Genomic DNA, 16,941 nt, shown 5'->3' on the forward strand with positions numbered 1-16,941 from the left:
TGAACTGGTATTTGAAAGTAGTAGTAGTACAGAAGTGAACAGTAGTGTACAAGATTTTACAGTAGGCCTATAGGCTACAGTTTCCTGATCAGAGAGTTTTAGGCTTACTCCATATAAGAGCCAGCCTGTTCTATGCACCAATAACTGGCGTCTATAATTAAACACTAAGGACAAATTTGACAACACTGGGATTCTAGTTAACGCCATCTGAGTTAGACAGCTATACAGCACAAGAAGTTGAGAATTTTGATAAACGTTACATTACAAATCTATGACTTATTTCCTATAAACCATGAAAACACGTAAAGGGAATATTATGACCTACTTTACAAAACCGACCATGCTATCTGTACCGCTAGTAAAAATAAATAAATAAATAAACTAAGAAGATAGAGTTCGCACAGCAGTGGTGTTTGTCGTTTATGAGTTCAGTGTGTGCATGAGTTTATGTCTGCACATCAACTAGTGTATATTTTAGGGGCTAACATATTGACATTTATCTCAGCCGACCAAAAACATGAGAAATTAAGTATGAAGTATCACATTAAGTTTTAGCACTTTAACATGACTTTTCCACAAGAATCTGTTACTTATTTTTTACCGATACGTTCTCAAATCTCTTAATACTTGCAAGACTTCTTTAAATGACTAAGATAGCTAACATATTAGCACCGTTACGTTAGCTACCTTCACTAAAGAGGCAAGACAAATATAAATAAAACAGAATCACCATGAACGAGAGTTTGTGAAGGATGACGTGGATACTTTATCAGGTGTCAAATGATTTGGTGACACTAAATAAAACTGCAGCTTATCACATCTACTGAGTTAACATTAGCCCGGCTAACGGTCAATATATGCTTAACTCAGGTTGATCTTAAAATTTATTGACCAGATGTGAAAAAATAAGTGTTAAGATTAAAAAATCAGAACACTGATTGAAAACTAGGCCATAAAATTTGTAAATTTCATATCAAAACCATAAATGGTTCATCGAAAAGAAAGTGCTTGCTCACTTACCATTTCTGCTTCTACTGTCGCACACAAAATACGTTGCTGTACGGAAAGTCGTTTAGGACAAACAGGCTGCAGAACACAGACTGGTAATGCGGTATTTCGGTTTAAGTTGACATCTTGAGTATGGTAGGCTGGTTCCGTAAGCGCTTTCTATGCTGCTTTGTAATATTATGGGTTACAAAACAAACAAACAAACAAACAAACAAACAAACAAAAAACATCTAAATTCTTTAACTGAACACGGAATTTGAAAAGACAAACAAGGCATGTCTACAACACGTCGAGACAACTGTAAGTTAGTGATAGCCCATTTAGTGTATACAGTTAGTTTTTTTCTCCCCGTTCTCACCGTTAAAATATCGGCCAGTAAAATAAACAGCAGTTTGTGTGGTTACAGCCTTCAGTGGTAATGTAACTTTTTTTTCTTTTCTACTTTTGAAAACTTGAGTATATTAAAAGCGTGATACTTTAAGACCTTTACTCAAACTGTTTCTTAACGCGTGACCTGAATTTTCACTAGAATCATTCTTTTGTGCTGCATCTGTACTTTAATTGAACTACAACATCTGAACTTTTACTACCCCTGCCTATTTCAGGACCAATACCGTTTCAGAGCCCCTAGGATTCACTGCCCTTTGTGAAAATCACTTTGATGGCCACTGAACAGTTCACTCCGTTCCAAAAAAAAAGACAAATGCCTAACAACCTTTTTTCCCCATGGGCATACATAAAACGGTCAAAACTATACATCTGTATCTGTATACACTGGACAGGTGTTTACCAGCCTTCAACAAACAAATAAACAACAGACAGACAAAACACTATCTGTTTCTGCACTGTTGCAAAATTTACATCTTTCAACACACCGTTAATAAAAAGGAGAGCAGCCAAAATAATCAGCAGTAATTCCTCAATCAATTCATCAATTACAGCAGGGCTCACTTGATTCTGACCTAGAGCAGAGCTGCTCCAAATGTTAAAATTCACTTTCATCTGCGTTTGTGTGAAGGGCACAACTGAGGGACCTCTCTTTTAAAATGCATATACTATATATATATATATATATATATATTTTTTTTTTTATAACTTCCATCCCCCCCTGCCTGTGTGTTTCATCTAATACCACTGTATGGGTTTCTGCAAAAAAAAAAATTCACCTAACAAACTGGCTCTCTCAACATGTACAACCCTAACCCAACCACAATTCTGTCTTGAGTTAAATGTATATGAAAGTACATGCATGCTCATAAATGACGAATGGGATTTTCTAATAAGTATTAAAGGTTGTCAGACTCAGAATTCGAAATTCAGAATATCAAAATTGACACCAAGAATATATGCTACTGACATATACTACTGAGTTGTATGACTCTCCTGGTGACACTGTAGGTAGTCATTCTACCAGGGCTACCTAATATGATGAACCTTCCAAAATGAACCTTTCAAGGTTTGACCTTTTCTAATTTAACATCCTTATCCAAATGCTGTCCGTCGACTTAAAAGTTCCTTGTATTGGACTGAGGAACAATGAACATTCCTTGAGAACTAGGATGTGCAATTATAGAAAATAGAATGTGAGACTGTATTGTCAACCATCATTATTTGAACTCCATCTGTTCTAAGACACTGTAGTGATATTAATGACTCGGACCATGAAGCCTGCAGAGCTTTCAGCCATTTCAATGTTCTCTTCCAATCAGGAGGTTTCATTCAGAGCAAACTCATAACCACGTCTCTGACAGATAGTTGTGGAGGCAGTTACTGTACTCAAGAAGAACACTAGTAGGCTCAATTACCTTAGGGAATCCTGTAAGGTGAAAATGTTTTCCTTTTATTTTATTAAACATATTAAACAACATACCTTCGAACTTTACAGGAGTGCTGTTGGTCAGTTTCTCAGGTTTGCCTGAAACAATCTGAGCCTTCTTTGTTCCTATATCTTGGACGTCTGGTGCGATGTACCTTCACCTTTGCTATCATCTTGATTATTAGGTTTTTTTGGGGGGTTTTTTTGGTCTTTGTCTTTGTTTTTGCAGAGTCAAATTTCATCAAATTCGCTCTCCATCTAAGTTGCCCATGATCTTGCATCAGTATTTAAAGCTAAATGAGAATGCTGAGAAAATGAGTTGGTAAATCAGTTCAGTCCATTCTGATCTGTCTTGTATTACCATATGGTTCTTTACTGTAATGGAAATCTGACTTTATTTCAATGGGCTAGTCTAATAATGGATTTGACAGGATATTAGGTTGGTAGAATAGCACTGTCACTCAGACAACCGAGATAATGAAGTCAAAATTATAATTTATGATCTGAAGATGGAGCTGTCTTGGTGTGGAACAATGTCATACAGGAGGTCTGATGTCTAATTCCTGTGACTAAGGCGCTCTGGGATATGTGCTGAGACAGCCGCTCCAAAAGGTCAGCGTGGTCTCCTCAGAAAAGTCAAACTCTCTCTGAAGTCTCAACGACGCACAACCCCAAATGTACCTGCTATCTGTAGCCTTTTCATCGTTTGACTGTCAAAAACAAAAAGCGCTGGAAAGCAGAGGTCTAAGTTTGTCGTTGCGAGCGAGGTCCGTTAGGCTTGCAATGGAAGGTGCTGATGAGAAAGAGAAATAAAACTCTAGTTTTGATAGCGTCGCTCAAAGTGTGAAAGCGAGAGACAATTAGTTGTTGTAATGACTTTTAGCAATTTTCCAAACCCTTTTACTCATTTGCAAAGTAGATCAACGGAACAGCTTTCATCCCCAATTTCAGCAGTACCCATTAGTGGAATGTATTCATTTACACGGACTGCAGAATTTGATAAATCATGCATACATCTTTTGTGGGCTAACGTAATGCAACATCTTTTATGCCGTAACAAAATGAAATGTGTTGCTATCACAGTACATCCTTTCCTTCATGTTCTTTAGGCAGCGCTAGTAGACCTTTCAGCAAATATGGATTAGGTCTGTTTATCAGTTTTGAATAACAGCCTTTCAATAAATTTAAGCCATTCCTCCAATCATAGCATCAGCTGGACCAGCAGGGAATAGTGGTGTACACCACATGACTTAAGAATCACCGTTAAATTTTGTCTATGTAACAGAAGGTTATTCAGAACAACTTGCATCCATATTGAATAGAAGAAAACTAAAAATATGTCCTACAAGATAGAACCTTTCTATGAAAAAGTACCAAATGAAGAATTACTCTCTTTGGGTTAGTCTGAGTTCAGAAAAAAATGTTTTGTGTAACAGCCTAATTGGTTGATCTTGTGTTCCCAAATTGGTTTTATTTTTTTAAAATATACTTTTTTAAACTGACATTAAAAAGGCAACCCTGACACCTTTCAGGAGCATCTGTGTGACAGCGCCCAGGGAGAACAACAGGGTGAGTCAGCACCCCACAGCCCTGTTCTAAACCTCCTGCATTTCTATCTCTCTCTCTCTATCTCTCCCCCTCTCTCTCTCCTCCTCGGTCTCTAACGGGACTTGTGTTATTAGTCTATTATAATCATACACTGTTCTCATGCCAGCTGGCCAAGAGTGTGCCTGCTCACGCTCTAAGTGTAACTGTCTCCATGGCGACTTGATATCATCATGACTTGCTATTGAAGTTACACGGTGCTGTTTGTGTAAGAACACAATTGCCATGATAATAAGAAGTGGAGATCTTTCAATCAGCTATTTTGAGTACAATCTCTTACTGAAAGTGGAAAAAAAAAAAGAAAGAAGAAAAAAACAACACACAGAAACACGGACACACAAAAAAACATTCACAACAAAACATTCACAACAAAACAAAGAAAAAAAAAAAATCAAGTAAAAATGCTATGTTCAGATTTATTCATTTTTTGATACAGCTGTTGTTTCAAATTGTATTGTAAGCTGATTTTTTGTTTTCCTTGGCTTTGTGAAATTGATTATTTTTAGCTTTCAGTGATGTTGGCTATCATTTCATATGGTGCTATGATACGATTCCTGATGATATTTATACCAAACAATTCCATAGCAAGTGACACATCTGTCCATTCATTTTCTGTCTTTTCATACAAAAATAGAAAGCAGTACATGCATTCATTTATATGTAACATATTGCATTGACATGTTCAGCTTCTTCCCGTTTCTCGTAAGTGCCTTGCTGGGCATGAAGACATACTGGATTAGGAAGAGGTTTTGTTGCTTCTGTATTGGTGAATCAATGTGATGTTCATGAAATTGTTGGGTATTTCTGCCTCTACACCACTGTCATCACATCCCCAACTATTTTTAATCCTTTCCATGCCTCAGATCAGAAATATTGCAAATTATAAATGAATAGAAAGAAATATCCACTCTCTCTAAAACAATATGTCTTGTATAGAGTGTGTGAGAGTGTAATTGAGAAGCTAATGAAACAGATATAGAATCACAAATACTGATAACACCTATGGATATTGTACTTCAGAGTGTGAACTATACATTTGTGTTGGCGCTGAAATACCATTCAAGTTTCTTTGTGTTCGTGACTCTAATGAGGTGATAACCAGTCACCTCTTTAGCTTAAATGATTTAGTCTAAGAAAACATAAGGTTAAAAATGAGGAATCTCTTAATTCAAAGAAAGATAAAATGAGGCAACACCCCTTCCTCCCAAACCTGAAAACTGAAACCCGACCTGAAACGGTCACACTTCGTGTCAAGTTTCTTACTGTTGTGTATTTACACTAGTCAGCGCAGTTTAACTTCTGCTTAAAAATCACATGGTGTCTTACATGTTGCAAATACAATAATGCAATGTAACCACTGGTTACTTCACAGTCAGTAAACTGTAAAAGTGTACATACAGTAAAAATGCACATGCATGAGAAACAAAAAAATACACTATATTCTTTGACAGCAACAGAGATAGCATACCTCCCAGTTATACATATATAGTCTATACAGGGAGAACCAAATCTTGATTGTAAATGGACAGTTTAGTTCAGAAGAAGTTCTGGACTCATCTGTCCACACTGGTTTCTGCCAACCGGTTGTTCATTATGCCCAAGGCCCCAACACCGCCAGAGAAGCCATTGTGACGTGAGCTGGACCCTGACTGTCGTGGGTACCCATTGGCCATCTCAGAAAGCTGTTTCTGCATAATAGCCAAGTTGACCTTGTTTGCCGCCAGGAAGTCCCTCATTGAGATCATCTCCCCCGACATGCGACGCCCGTCCGTTTCGCTGTCGTTCACCGCGTCCGTTTCGATGGAGGGGTCTCGACGCGTCCGCAGGTGCCCGGGCACCACCACGTTCCTGCGGAGGTGGCGATTTGCCACGCCCGGGCATCGACACGGGGCCTCCAGCCTCTGAAGCAGGCAGTTCAGGACCTGCTTGATGACGATGGAGATGACGTTGAAGAGGGAGTAGATGCAGCACACTCCGGTCAGGATGAAGAGAAAATTGCCCACCCTGTAGGCTGCCTGGTTCTCATAGGACTCCCGTTGGCCGCTCACCATGTCTCCAAAACCGATGGTGCTGAAAGCCACGAAGCAGAAGTAGAGGGAGTCCAAGTAGCCCCAGCCCTCCGCCGTTGAGTACATGGCCGAGGCGCAACATGAGACTACGATGGCCGCCACTCCGAGAATCAGCATCACACAGTAAACGGAGGGTTTCCACCCGGCCAGGCTGTCCCCGCCACGCCCATTGCTGCTCTCCGACGGCTCGTGAATATTTTGCGGGAGCACGGCTTTGCGACGGTGCCGTCTCTCGTGGCAAAACTTGAGCACGAACGCAATCACGGTAATGACACGCTCCAGGAAAAGGTTGAAAAACAAGATGGTAGCAGCACAGCCAATAAGCCCATAAAAGATGAGAAACACCTTCCCTCCGATAGTAGCAGGGGTTGTCATCCCAAACCCTGCAATCATAAAGGAAAAAAAAGCCACACTTAAAAGGTTTGCCGTAAATAAGCTTTTTTTTTTTTTTTTTGGTGTGAATACTGTATCAGCAAGCGACACATTCAGTGTTCTGTCACTTGTAGCAAATATTGTCAGTTGACCCATCAGTTACTCCATTTCACCATCTGTGTTTTTCCTGGAATTTCTCACCCCTGAAACCTGATTAGATTCACAGAAATATATTGCGTTTTATTCACATCAAGCCTCCTCTGGAGATAAAGCACAGGCCTCTGGGCTGCTAGTCTCTGACAATGACTCACAGTACAATAAACACAGGCGCATACTGACATACTCACACATTTACCCTCTCTCTCTCTCTCTCTCTCTCTCTCTCTTTCTCTCTCTCACACACACACACACACACACACACACACACACACACGCACGCATGCATGTATAAATGACCTTCGGTAAACTGCAGCGCTCAATGTGTCAGTATCTTACAGCTGTTCTGACTTGTTTGAATCCTTTTCTGAGTAGGCCTGTCGCTCATTAAGAGCTGAGGCTTAATTGCCCTATAACGAGCTGCATGTGCTCTGCTTCCCACGTGATCCCTCCCCACCTCCCCACCTCCAACCTCCCAACCCCCCTCTCTCACTCAGGCAACCCTGTTCCTCCTAACCCACACTGTATGAGATGGGTTGCTATTGGTGACAACAGCTAGTACCTTGATGCTAAACACTAATCTCCCTGTCTCTCTCCTTGTCTTCTCTCTGTCTCTCTCTCTCTCTTTCACCCTCTCTATCAATGTCAAAAACATCAACAGCACAGTCATAGCAACATATCTATATTTTTTCCCCTGTTTTTTATCTCACCCTTGGTGCATTTGTTGTCTTTTGGTCCCAGCACCATGATTAAGTTAAGTTAAGTCAGTCTCCAGGCCTGGAGTGTTAATTTTATGAGCAAGCTAAGAATGCTTCTACGGTTTGTTTGTGTTTTTTTTTTTCTTTTCTTTTCACGAACGAGTGTAATGTATTGTTTGCCTCTGGCAGTTTGTGTTCTGTGCTGTTCGTCGTGTTATGAGGCATCTGATCTACCTTCTGGCACTAAGATTTATCTTTGTGGAGATATGTTCCTCCTCCTCCTCAGATGGATGTTAATACTTGTGGTCTTACGGCCTTAAATAAGATGAAGTCACTGTTATTTACATATATGCCATTTCATCTCTATGCGTGAAACTGACTTAAAGAAATCATATATCTATCCTTACAACTCCTATTCCGTATTTGCTACTTGGTCTCTGACATTGCAGTTCTCCTACATTTCTGTCAGTAAGAAAACATTCTGGATGGCACGTTCTCTGAGAATTCTCAGACTTAACGGTTATTTAGCAACGCATACGTACATAACAGTGAGAAGAGAAGAGAAGACAAGAGAAGTAATTATTGTAATTTTACAGCAATCTCTGTAGTGAAAATTCAGCCAGTGTAAGCTCCATGTTTATATATTATCTAGCATTCAAAACAAAGGCAAGGAGGGCTGGTGCTGTTTGATCGTAAAACTTGAAAGAGCGAAAGCTTCTCATGTAGTGGATGCTCAAGAAAACCGAATTTTAATCCCAAATAACGCTCACGTGCATCACGTGTTTCTGTCTTCTCAAAAATAAATAGGAGTTGTATTTCACATGGCAATGATGTAACATGAAAATGTATAACAGAGCTACCAAATCAAATTTGGAATTTGTTGGTACAAACGACCAGTGAACTGCGCGCAGAGGACACCGCGAGAAAGCAAAGGGAATCTCGGTATTTGGACCATCTCTATCATTAAGTTCATCTTTACATTGCAGAGACTTTGCGAAATATGCGCATGTTTATATCGGCAACGTGGATTTTGCTGTGGTACCTTAAAAAAAAAATCTTATTTCATGTTAAAAAAACACTTGTCTACGTCTACTTGAAAGCGTGCTGCACATGCATGTCTTATACGTCACTTTCTGAAATGCCCGCGCAACTGGTGGACCTCATTCCTTATCTTGCACACCCTAACATAATAAAAGTAGGCTTTTTAACTTTTACATAGTATATATATTTTTTCAAATCTGTTAAAGATAAAGAGATTCCCTCTACTAGCGTTTCTTTTCGTTTATGTTTCAACCTCTCTATTCAATAAAATTACATATCATCCCACTTAAATGAGTAATTCATGTAACTGGGGATAATATTTTGAGTAAAGAGGGCATTATAAATGCTGGCAATAACAAGTGCTCTCACCTATCGTTGAAACAACTGTTCCGACGAAATAGAAAGCACCAGTAAAATCCCATCTTGGTCTGGTGGTGTCCACACGAATACCAGCGACGTTCGCTTCCTCGTAGTTCCTCAGGAAGTTGTCTAGGTCCCTTTTACTGAGGTTGTACTTTTGACTAAAATGTTCGAATCTCTGAGCCCATCGCTCTTTTGCGAGCTTCTCTTTCGGGTGCTCCAGGGCAGAGAAAACAGCAGCACCGCAAAAGAGGTAGATAATTATGAGCAGAGCCAACATTAAGAATCTTGCGTTATCCTCATTCAATGGACCGAAGCCACAACAGCAGCCGTTCCGGCAAGCCATTATGTGAAAACTGTCGAACAGGTGTTTTTGAGATACTGCATTGTTTGACGCTCAGCACGAATCGCTCATGGTTCACAGTTGAATTCTGAGTTTGAAAGAGGTTCGACACCAAAGCAGCGCATTCCAAATCTTCCAAACATTTTACCCAAGAGAGCAGTGTCTGAATACCTAATGCGCAACCAGAGCCACCTTTCGCATGGAAAGCTGTGAGAGAGCGACAAGGTTGTGAAACTCTGGCTTATGCATCGTCTTTCAATGCTATAAACGACTTCATCTATAGTTTGTTCTTTTCTCGCTCAGCGTGAAAAAAAGTCTGTGACCTCAGCCTCTCCAAGTAACGCCGAAGCCACGAGCTATGAAAAATAGTACTCCCACCCCCGCTTATAGATTTATAGAGCATCTTGCTTACCTCACAACGTCCCAAGAGCGGCGATAATGGAGTGAATGTATAACAGCACGCATAATCTATTCCCTTCGATTAAACACTAGTCCACAAAACTACCAGCGTCTAAGACGCGGGCAATACGAATACGCACGCTTAACAAAGGATGTAACCTGTGACGCGTAGGGAAATTTACTCCTTAAAACTTCTTGATATGCATTCACCAACCTATATCTTTCTGCAATATCAGTGACCCTAAGTTTAGTAGTATGATTAATTCGTATTGTAGACTGGCCCGTGAAGGAGAGCCGAATCAATGCATGTAGCATACTGTTACGTCAAAGAGATTACTAAAACGCCAATTTTTGTTTACGATTGTAACATACGATCTGCGACATACATCGCTGTGTTGCGCTGTCACACCGAGTCATGTCAACTGTGATGCTGGGCATGACTGCAACATTTGGCAAAAGTTTTTGGTCTTTTCTTTGCGCTCCGGGGTTGGCATAATCACGTCTTTGCAGAAATGATCAATGTGGTATGACCTTTTGGATCTGGTCAGAGAATTCCCACATTTGCTCAGGGACGCTCTGAGATGGTCTCAGCAAATGTCATCCTTGGTAGACAGGAGGAAAAATACATTATGCATCTCACAAAGAGGATATTTATAGCATCTAAAATCTACTGATAATCAGTTGGTCTGGTCATGATAGATGGAGGAGCTATCCAGTTATGGCCCTGGATATATTTCATACTTACCGCATCTCAGGACCTTGAATAACTGCTTTTATTGCTGCCGCATTTGTGGCAAAGTCTTTGAATTTCATGGCAAAGAGATGGTGTCTGGTGAAGAAATCTAGAGGTTAATGTGAGTATAATCATTAACAGTATATTAATGATTCTAGTCCATTCTCGAAGGCCAGACGTGGCTCTCGTCATCTTCCGACACCAAGCCAAGATCAGTACTGTTATCGGCAATGTGTGTATCAAACCTTACTCCACCCATGATTGCCTAATTAACCAAGAATAACACATCTACACACAGCCTCATCTATCTATCTATCTATCTCTCTCTCACTCTCTCTCTCTGTGTAGTTTATGTGTATGGTTGTACAGAGAGCTCTCTGTTTATGTGTTTTGTTTTTTTTTGTCACGACTCGGCTCAGAAGAGGTGACAAAAAGAAGGGCAGACCACACACAGATCTCATTAAGGACAAAGCAAATTTATTATCAAAGCAAAAACCACCAATAACTTAACAATTAGGCTGGTAGTCAGCAGTATCAGTAGTGCAGGCAAGGTATGGATGTGTGTTAGAGAAGTGTGGGGGTGTTGAAATGCAGTAACCAAAATCCTCATGAAACAAATGGTGGAGGCCTAAGGAAGAAAGAAACAGAAAAGAGGTAGAAGGAAAGGGAAGGGAAAGCAAGAGAGGAAGGGGAGGGGTGAGAGAGAGGCAGAACCGTCAGTTCCCTTTAGGCTTTATACACCTGGAGATCAGAGCACCCAGGTTCCCAACATCAACCAGGACAACTCCCACTCTGACACCCAACTACACCCAACACAGATACAGAGTGGAGGCCGTCACACTATCTATCTATTTCTCTCTCTCTCACTCTCTCTCTCTGTGTAGTTTATGTGTATGGTTGTACAGAGAGCTCTCTGTATAGCAACATGTGTGTGTGTGTGTGAGTATGCATATCATAACTAATATTAACGGTAGTAAAACTCCACTATACAGACCAAAGCTATTTTCACATATTTTTACTTATTTTGTTGCTTTTAAACTTCTGTAGTGCTGTGAATTATATTTTACACAAGTAGTAAATACCCATAATCAGCCCAGCTCTTTGGGGTATGCTAGCCAGATATAATAACAAGGGTGACCATGGTAACAAGAACTGGAAAATAGGTTAGACAGAGAATGATCCAGAAAGACCAAGACGCGTGGTTAATTACGGGGTTTTCACACTCTTCGGAGGCAAAAGAGAATATATACGTCTGCTGAAAGTGTCTAACTTTGTCATCTTTTCACGTAGGAGAAGGGGAAAAAAAAGATCACATATTTAATATGAAGATGATTTGAACTCGCAGCTCATTGGCTCTGAATGTGGATCTTCACTTTTTTTTTTTTTCACAATTTTACTTCCCTCACAGGATTAAAATCAGATTCATCACAGCTATATTTACAGCAGGGAAGTCAACACGTCTGTCACCACTGATGCAAATTTTGGTTTTATTCCAAAATTTGTCAGAAAAGGGACTAACTTCAGACCCTTGTGTTTTGACATTAAAGTTTTTAGTTGCGGGCATAAAACACACTCGCGGAGACATGTATGAAAATTAGCTTTGGATTTAGCCAATGCTGACATATTTACCATAAACATGTCAGATTACTGCTGACATATTAACTGTGAATACTGGAATGACACTTGATGTGTGTTATTTGTGCACAATGAATAAATAAATAAAGCCATTTCCTTTTGATACTGAAAGTCCTTTTTTTTTTTTTTTTTGCTATAGCAGGTCTCTGCTCAGGGAGCTACTATTGTCTAAATCCTTTTTTCTCTCTGTCATGGTTTCCTGTGAATTTTAAGATTGATTTTGTTCCTTTATAAGAGTACAGAATGACACAGGTTTTTTGACACACCCGCTTTGTGTTGCACACATTAAAGCCTCTAAATAAAAAGCCTTAAAAAAAAAAAAAAGCTTTTAGTTTGCCTGGTCCTAGTTGTTGGAATATCTTCAAGCAGGGTTGAGAAGCCTCCCTATTTTTGTTGATTTGCTCTTTCTTGTTTTTTGGGCTGTTGCCATTTCTTCTCCTCTGTACTCAGATAGTTATGACATTATTTACTGTCTTATATAAAATATAAGGCCAATATATAAAAATACTTGTGTTGTAAAATTAAGGAAGAAGCTGTTTAAAAACCTCCTTGGAAATGCTGACATAAGACAACATAATTTCCTCCTACCTCTCTCTGAGTAAACCAGGCTGGTCAGAGACTCCTAAACCCTGTTCCAGTTTATCTTTGTGGACACATGTCACTGTTTAAAAAAAAAATGAATTCCACCTTTCATCCACCTAAAGCATCGTGTGGTCTCTGTGTCCTGATGGCTTTATGAGGACAGGGGGTTTGACTGTGCTCACCAGTCCTGTGCCTCAAAGCTTTGAAGTCTGATGCCTTTTACGGACGGTTGGAGTGTGGGAGAGGAGATTGACTCTGATAGCGATGGAGGGTATGGTGTAGTTTTGGATCAAACAATATTTAGGCTACATCTAAAATAATGGAATGAAGGACTGGTATTATCAGTCTATGTTTGTGAATCTCTCAGTCAAAAAGGAGCAGAGCTTATTTGGTTTAATTACTTGTCTCTTTTTAAAAGATCTGGGGTTTTTTTTTTCCACTTCGTGTCATGGTGAGTAACCTGTGTTCTTTTGTTCCACTAGTGTTTAAAACTCATTCATCTAAAGTATCGCAGTGAACTTTATAACAGGAATGTGATGCCTGTTAAAAAGGTGAAGAGGTAACACAAAAGCATTCCAACCACTGTGCTCTTTCGTTTGCCAACACTTCCACCTCTCCACCGCAAATCACATTTGTCAGTTATAATCCCGAACAGGATACAGTTTCAGTTGAATAACCATAGTTATCTCCAAAATATCTATAGATAGATAGACAGATAGAGTTGGCACAGTGAAGTCTGTTGGAGAAAAATATTGTTGCTATGGCTCTCTGAGCTCTCAGAAATTGCATTTCATGACAACCCACAAAGCCTCTTCAGTCCTCTGCATGTGAGAATCACAACACAATAATGAACAGCAGCCTCCAGTCAGAGCCAGTGTGTTTTAATGCACTGTAAAAAAAACAAACAAACAAACAAACAAACAGTGCGTGCCCTGTCAAAATGCCTTAGGCCACCGAATTTCGTAGAGTCATAATTATTTAATTACTACCACAGAAATACATTCATAATAGACTGGAACTCATTCTCACATGCCCTCCAATTCAGTATAAATCTAAATCCTGGAATATACATCGATGTGTGTCAATTAAATATAATTTGACACACATTCTGCCAGAGATATGGGTCAGAGGAGAATTAGATGGATGATGAAGAGACAGTTTAGAAAAATAGGCTCTTCCACAAGGAGAGGGTGGTTTAGATTAGCCCACATGACTATAAAATATGCAATAAGATTGTGGGACCACAAATTCCCTAACAAATATCATCACCATGGTTTCCATCAGACGCCTGTCAGGACACAATCAGATTCAACCAGCTACCCTTTTCCACAGAGCAAAATGAATTAGATACACCACGGCGAAGAGGAAGGTGGTGTGGAAAACACAAGAGAAAGATTTTGCATAAAAACACAAAATCATGCCATTAAGAATGCAAAGCAACATACCCCTCCCCCGCCAAAAAAGAAAAAAAAAAAAAAACCCTAACTGTGCCCAATCTTGTAAACAAAGATTAAGATGTGTGGTTCTCAATGGGTTTCTGAGTCCTAAAGCAGAATCTTGCATAGAGAATCTGTCTGTCAGCTGGGAGAAGTCAACTACTCAGAAAGACCAAAGCCAAAGGCTTCTAAAATCAAATAAAGGCAAAGTTGAATCGTGTCTCCATTCAGACAGCAGAGTGGGTCTGTTTGCAGGGCTGAAGGTAAATTCAATACCCACAGGCCAAAGCCTCAGGGGCCTCCCAGCCCTCCACATTGCTCTGTGCCGTGGCTCTATGCTACGGCTGTCAATCCCACCGGCAACGTCGGGCCTCTCCTGTGCTTCAGCGCCAGACGATGGGACCACGAGCCTGGGGCTAAGCTCTGTGTTCAAAGCAGAGAGGCAGATGCTATGTGGGCAAAAGCTCGGACAGCCTTGGGAAATGTTTAAAGGGAGAACTGCTTCCATTCATGCCCTAAAACTCTTTTTAGTCTATTTTGTGACTTTAGTTCCCATGTATGTGGAATGCTGTTGGACCTTCCAGAGCAACTAATGCCCCTAAAGCATTTTGCCATCACTTTGCACAGCTATCACATATCTCTGGAAGTCTGTTGGACCTTACAGAGATGATTTTAAGTTTGTACAATGACTCTTCTAAGAAAGTCCTAGAAAGCTTTTAGGAAACTAAAGATATTTAAAATTTTTTTTGAAAAAAGGTCAATGACACAGACATATGGTGTGGTATGACTGATAGTAAGCCCAGGAGTGTCCTACACTGAACTTTAAAGCTGTCATATTCTGTTCATAGATTCTTTCTGTTTTTGAAGGGTTGTTTGTGCATTTATTACCAGTACTTTTGTATACCACATTACTGTTGATTTTCAAAGATGTCTCAGCATAGCATTCATAGCAGGAAGTTTCTACTCACTCAAAAAAAAAATCACAAATAAAAACAAAAACTTTTTTAAATCGGAGTGATGAAGAGAGTTCTAATTTTCAAATACAGGCCACCCTTCAGATCGAGTATATGATGAATTGCATCAGCCATATAGATTAATCAAAGAGGTTACAGCAAGAGATTGATATGATATAGATGTGTATGATATTTAGAATGCAGGTCAGCTCGTGGATGAAAAGAGGCACACAAGTTGTTTGCCTCTGTGAGAACAAATATCCCACTGATTTTAGAAATAGAGTATCAAGGTAAACAATTGACCTCACCAATAACGGTGCAGTACAGGGACTCGTAATGGAACGTGTCATGCAAGGTAAAAGAACTCCAAGCCAGCTTTCTTTCCAGAACGTTCAAGACAGGCAAGAGCTGTAATACACATCAAATTCCACAGGAGGAAACACAGTTTACACAAGGGCATTGGAACAAAGAGGTAGGATTGATTAGAAGGACTGCATATATTCACCAGCTGAGCGCCAACAGACCAGAATGCAGATTCTCCTCATTACTGGTGCAGTGAACCAGCAGCCGTCTCAGACTGTTTCCGTCCCCCATTAGTGAACAGTGGGAAATGTGTGGAAGGAGTGATGGGATTCAGAGAGTGGTGATGACAGATGAAGTAAGACACGTATGGAAGAAATGCTCTCTCTGTGCCTTTGGTTTCAGTAGGTGGATCAACCTCTCCAGAAGAAATGACCGTAATGTCCAAGCGCAACGAAGACAGACAGACAGACAGAGAGAGAGAGAGAGAGAGAGAGAGAGAGAGAGAGAGAGAGAGAGAGAGAAGAAGGAGAAGAAGAAGAAGAAGATGAAGACAGTAGAGGACATGGCCACTCACTTGGGACATGCTTTAGTCAAATGCCCTAAGGTGGTCACAAGCAAACAAAACCTCAGAAATATTACGGCATCACTGGTATCCCCCAATCTCATAATTAAACCTAACTCTCATCCCCACACCATCCCCCTTTCATCTCTCTCTCTCTCTCTCTCTCTCTTTATCTCTCTCTCTCTCTCTCTTCACTTGGTCCTACTTCTAGTTGGTGTTCCTTGGCAACACTGGTGGTTGAGCACTTTGGTGCTATGTGGAGTATCACATGACCTCTGGGAGGTGGAGTGATAAGCAATGGTTGCATCAAAATGCATGTAGTTCATTGGTCTTACTGGAAACCCCAATGACTCAATTGGATGATGTCTTGGCTGATGTTAAAGACCAAACTGGACCACTAATATCTGGCTGCTATGGAAACTCTAGAGGTGTGTGTGTGTTTGTGTGTGTGCGTGTGTGCGTGTGTGTGTGTGTGTGTGTTGGGGGGCGGGGTGGGGTGGTGGGGGGTTCAGGAGCAGGGGCAAAACCCTTATGCGAACACTCTTGTATCTCACAAATAGAATGTGAAACAAGATCTTACATATTTATGAATCTTTTTTTCTTCCACCATCAATCTGCTGAAAGAAAAAATCAAATCCCCTTTACAGTGCTCAGTCAGCTCAGTTGGTTCCTGACTGCCTCCTGGGATTATTTGGAATCCATGACTGTGACCCATTTCCATGTGTTCTGAAACTATGGTTGCCATGGAAAATGACTGTCCCCTCACTGAAACTATCCTTGGTTAGAGTGCCATTGTCATATTTCACACAGAGAGAAGAGAGAAGCAGACAATGAGGGAAAATGATAGACTGAGAGAAAGAGAGAGAGAGA

General features: G+C 40.3%; 1 protein-coding gene across 1 annotated transcript; it reads right to left on the reverse strand.

The window, feature by feature from the left end:
• Positions 1-5,982: 5,982 nt before the first annotated feature.
• On the reverse strand, positions 5,983-9,471 carry kcnk13b (potassium channel, subfamily K, member 13b). Its single transcript, XM_030772957.1, has 2 exons — positions 9,135-9,471; positions 5,983-6,881 (listed from the first exon to the last, which is right to left on the reverse strand). Exons 1-2 carry the CDS (start codon positions 9,469-9,471, stop codon positions 5,983-5,985), a joined length of 1,236 nt encoding a protein of 411 aa, XP_030628817.1.
• Positions 9,472-16,941: the final 7,470 nt, after the last annotated feature.

Source organism: Chanos chanos, chromosome 4, assembly GCF_902362185.1.
Source record: "Chanos chanos chromosome 4, fChaCha1.1, whole genome shotgun sequence".
NCBI lineage: Eukaryota > Metazoa > Chordata > Actinopteri > Gonorynchiformes > Chanidae > Chanos > Chanos chanos.

Bases quoted from the DNA above. Each gene is read 5' to 3' on its own strand.
- kcnk13b (XM_030772957.1), bottom strand. From the start codon at position 9,471: ATGGCTTGCCGGAACGGCTGCTGTTGTGGCTTCGGTCCATTGAATGAG. The intron at 6,882-9,134 runs GTGAGAGCACTT...TTATGATTGCAG, and splicing joins AACAGTTGTTTCAACGATAG to GGTTTGGGATGACAACCCCT.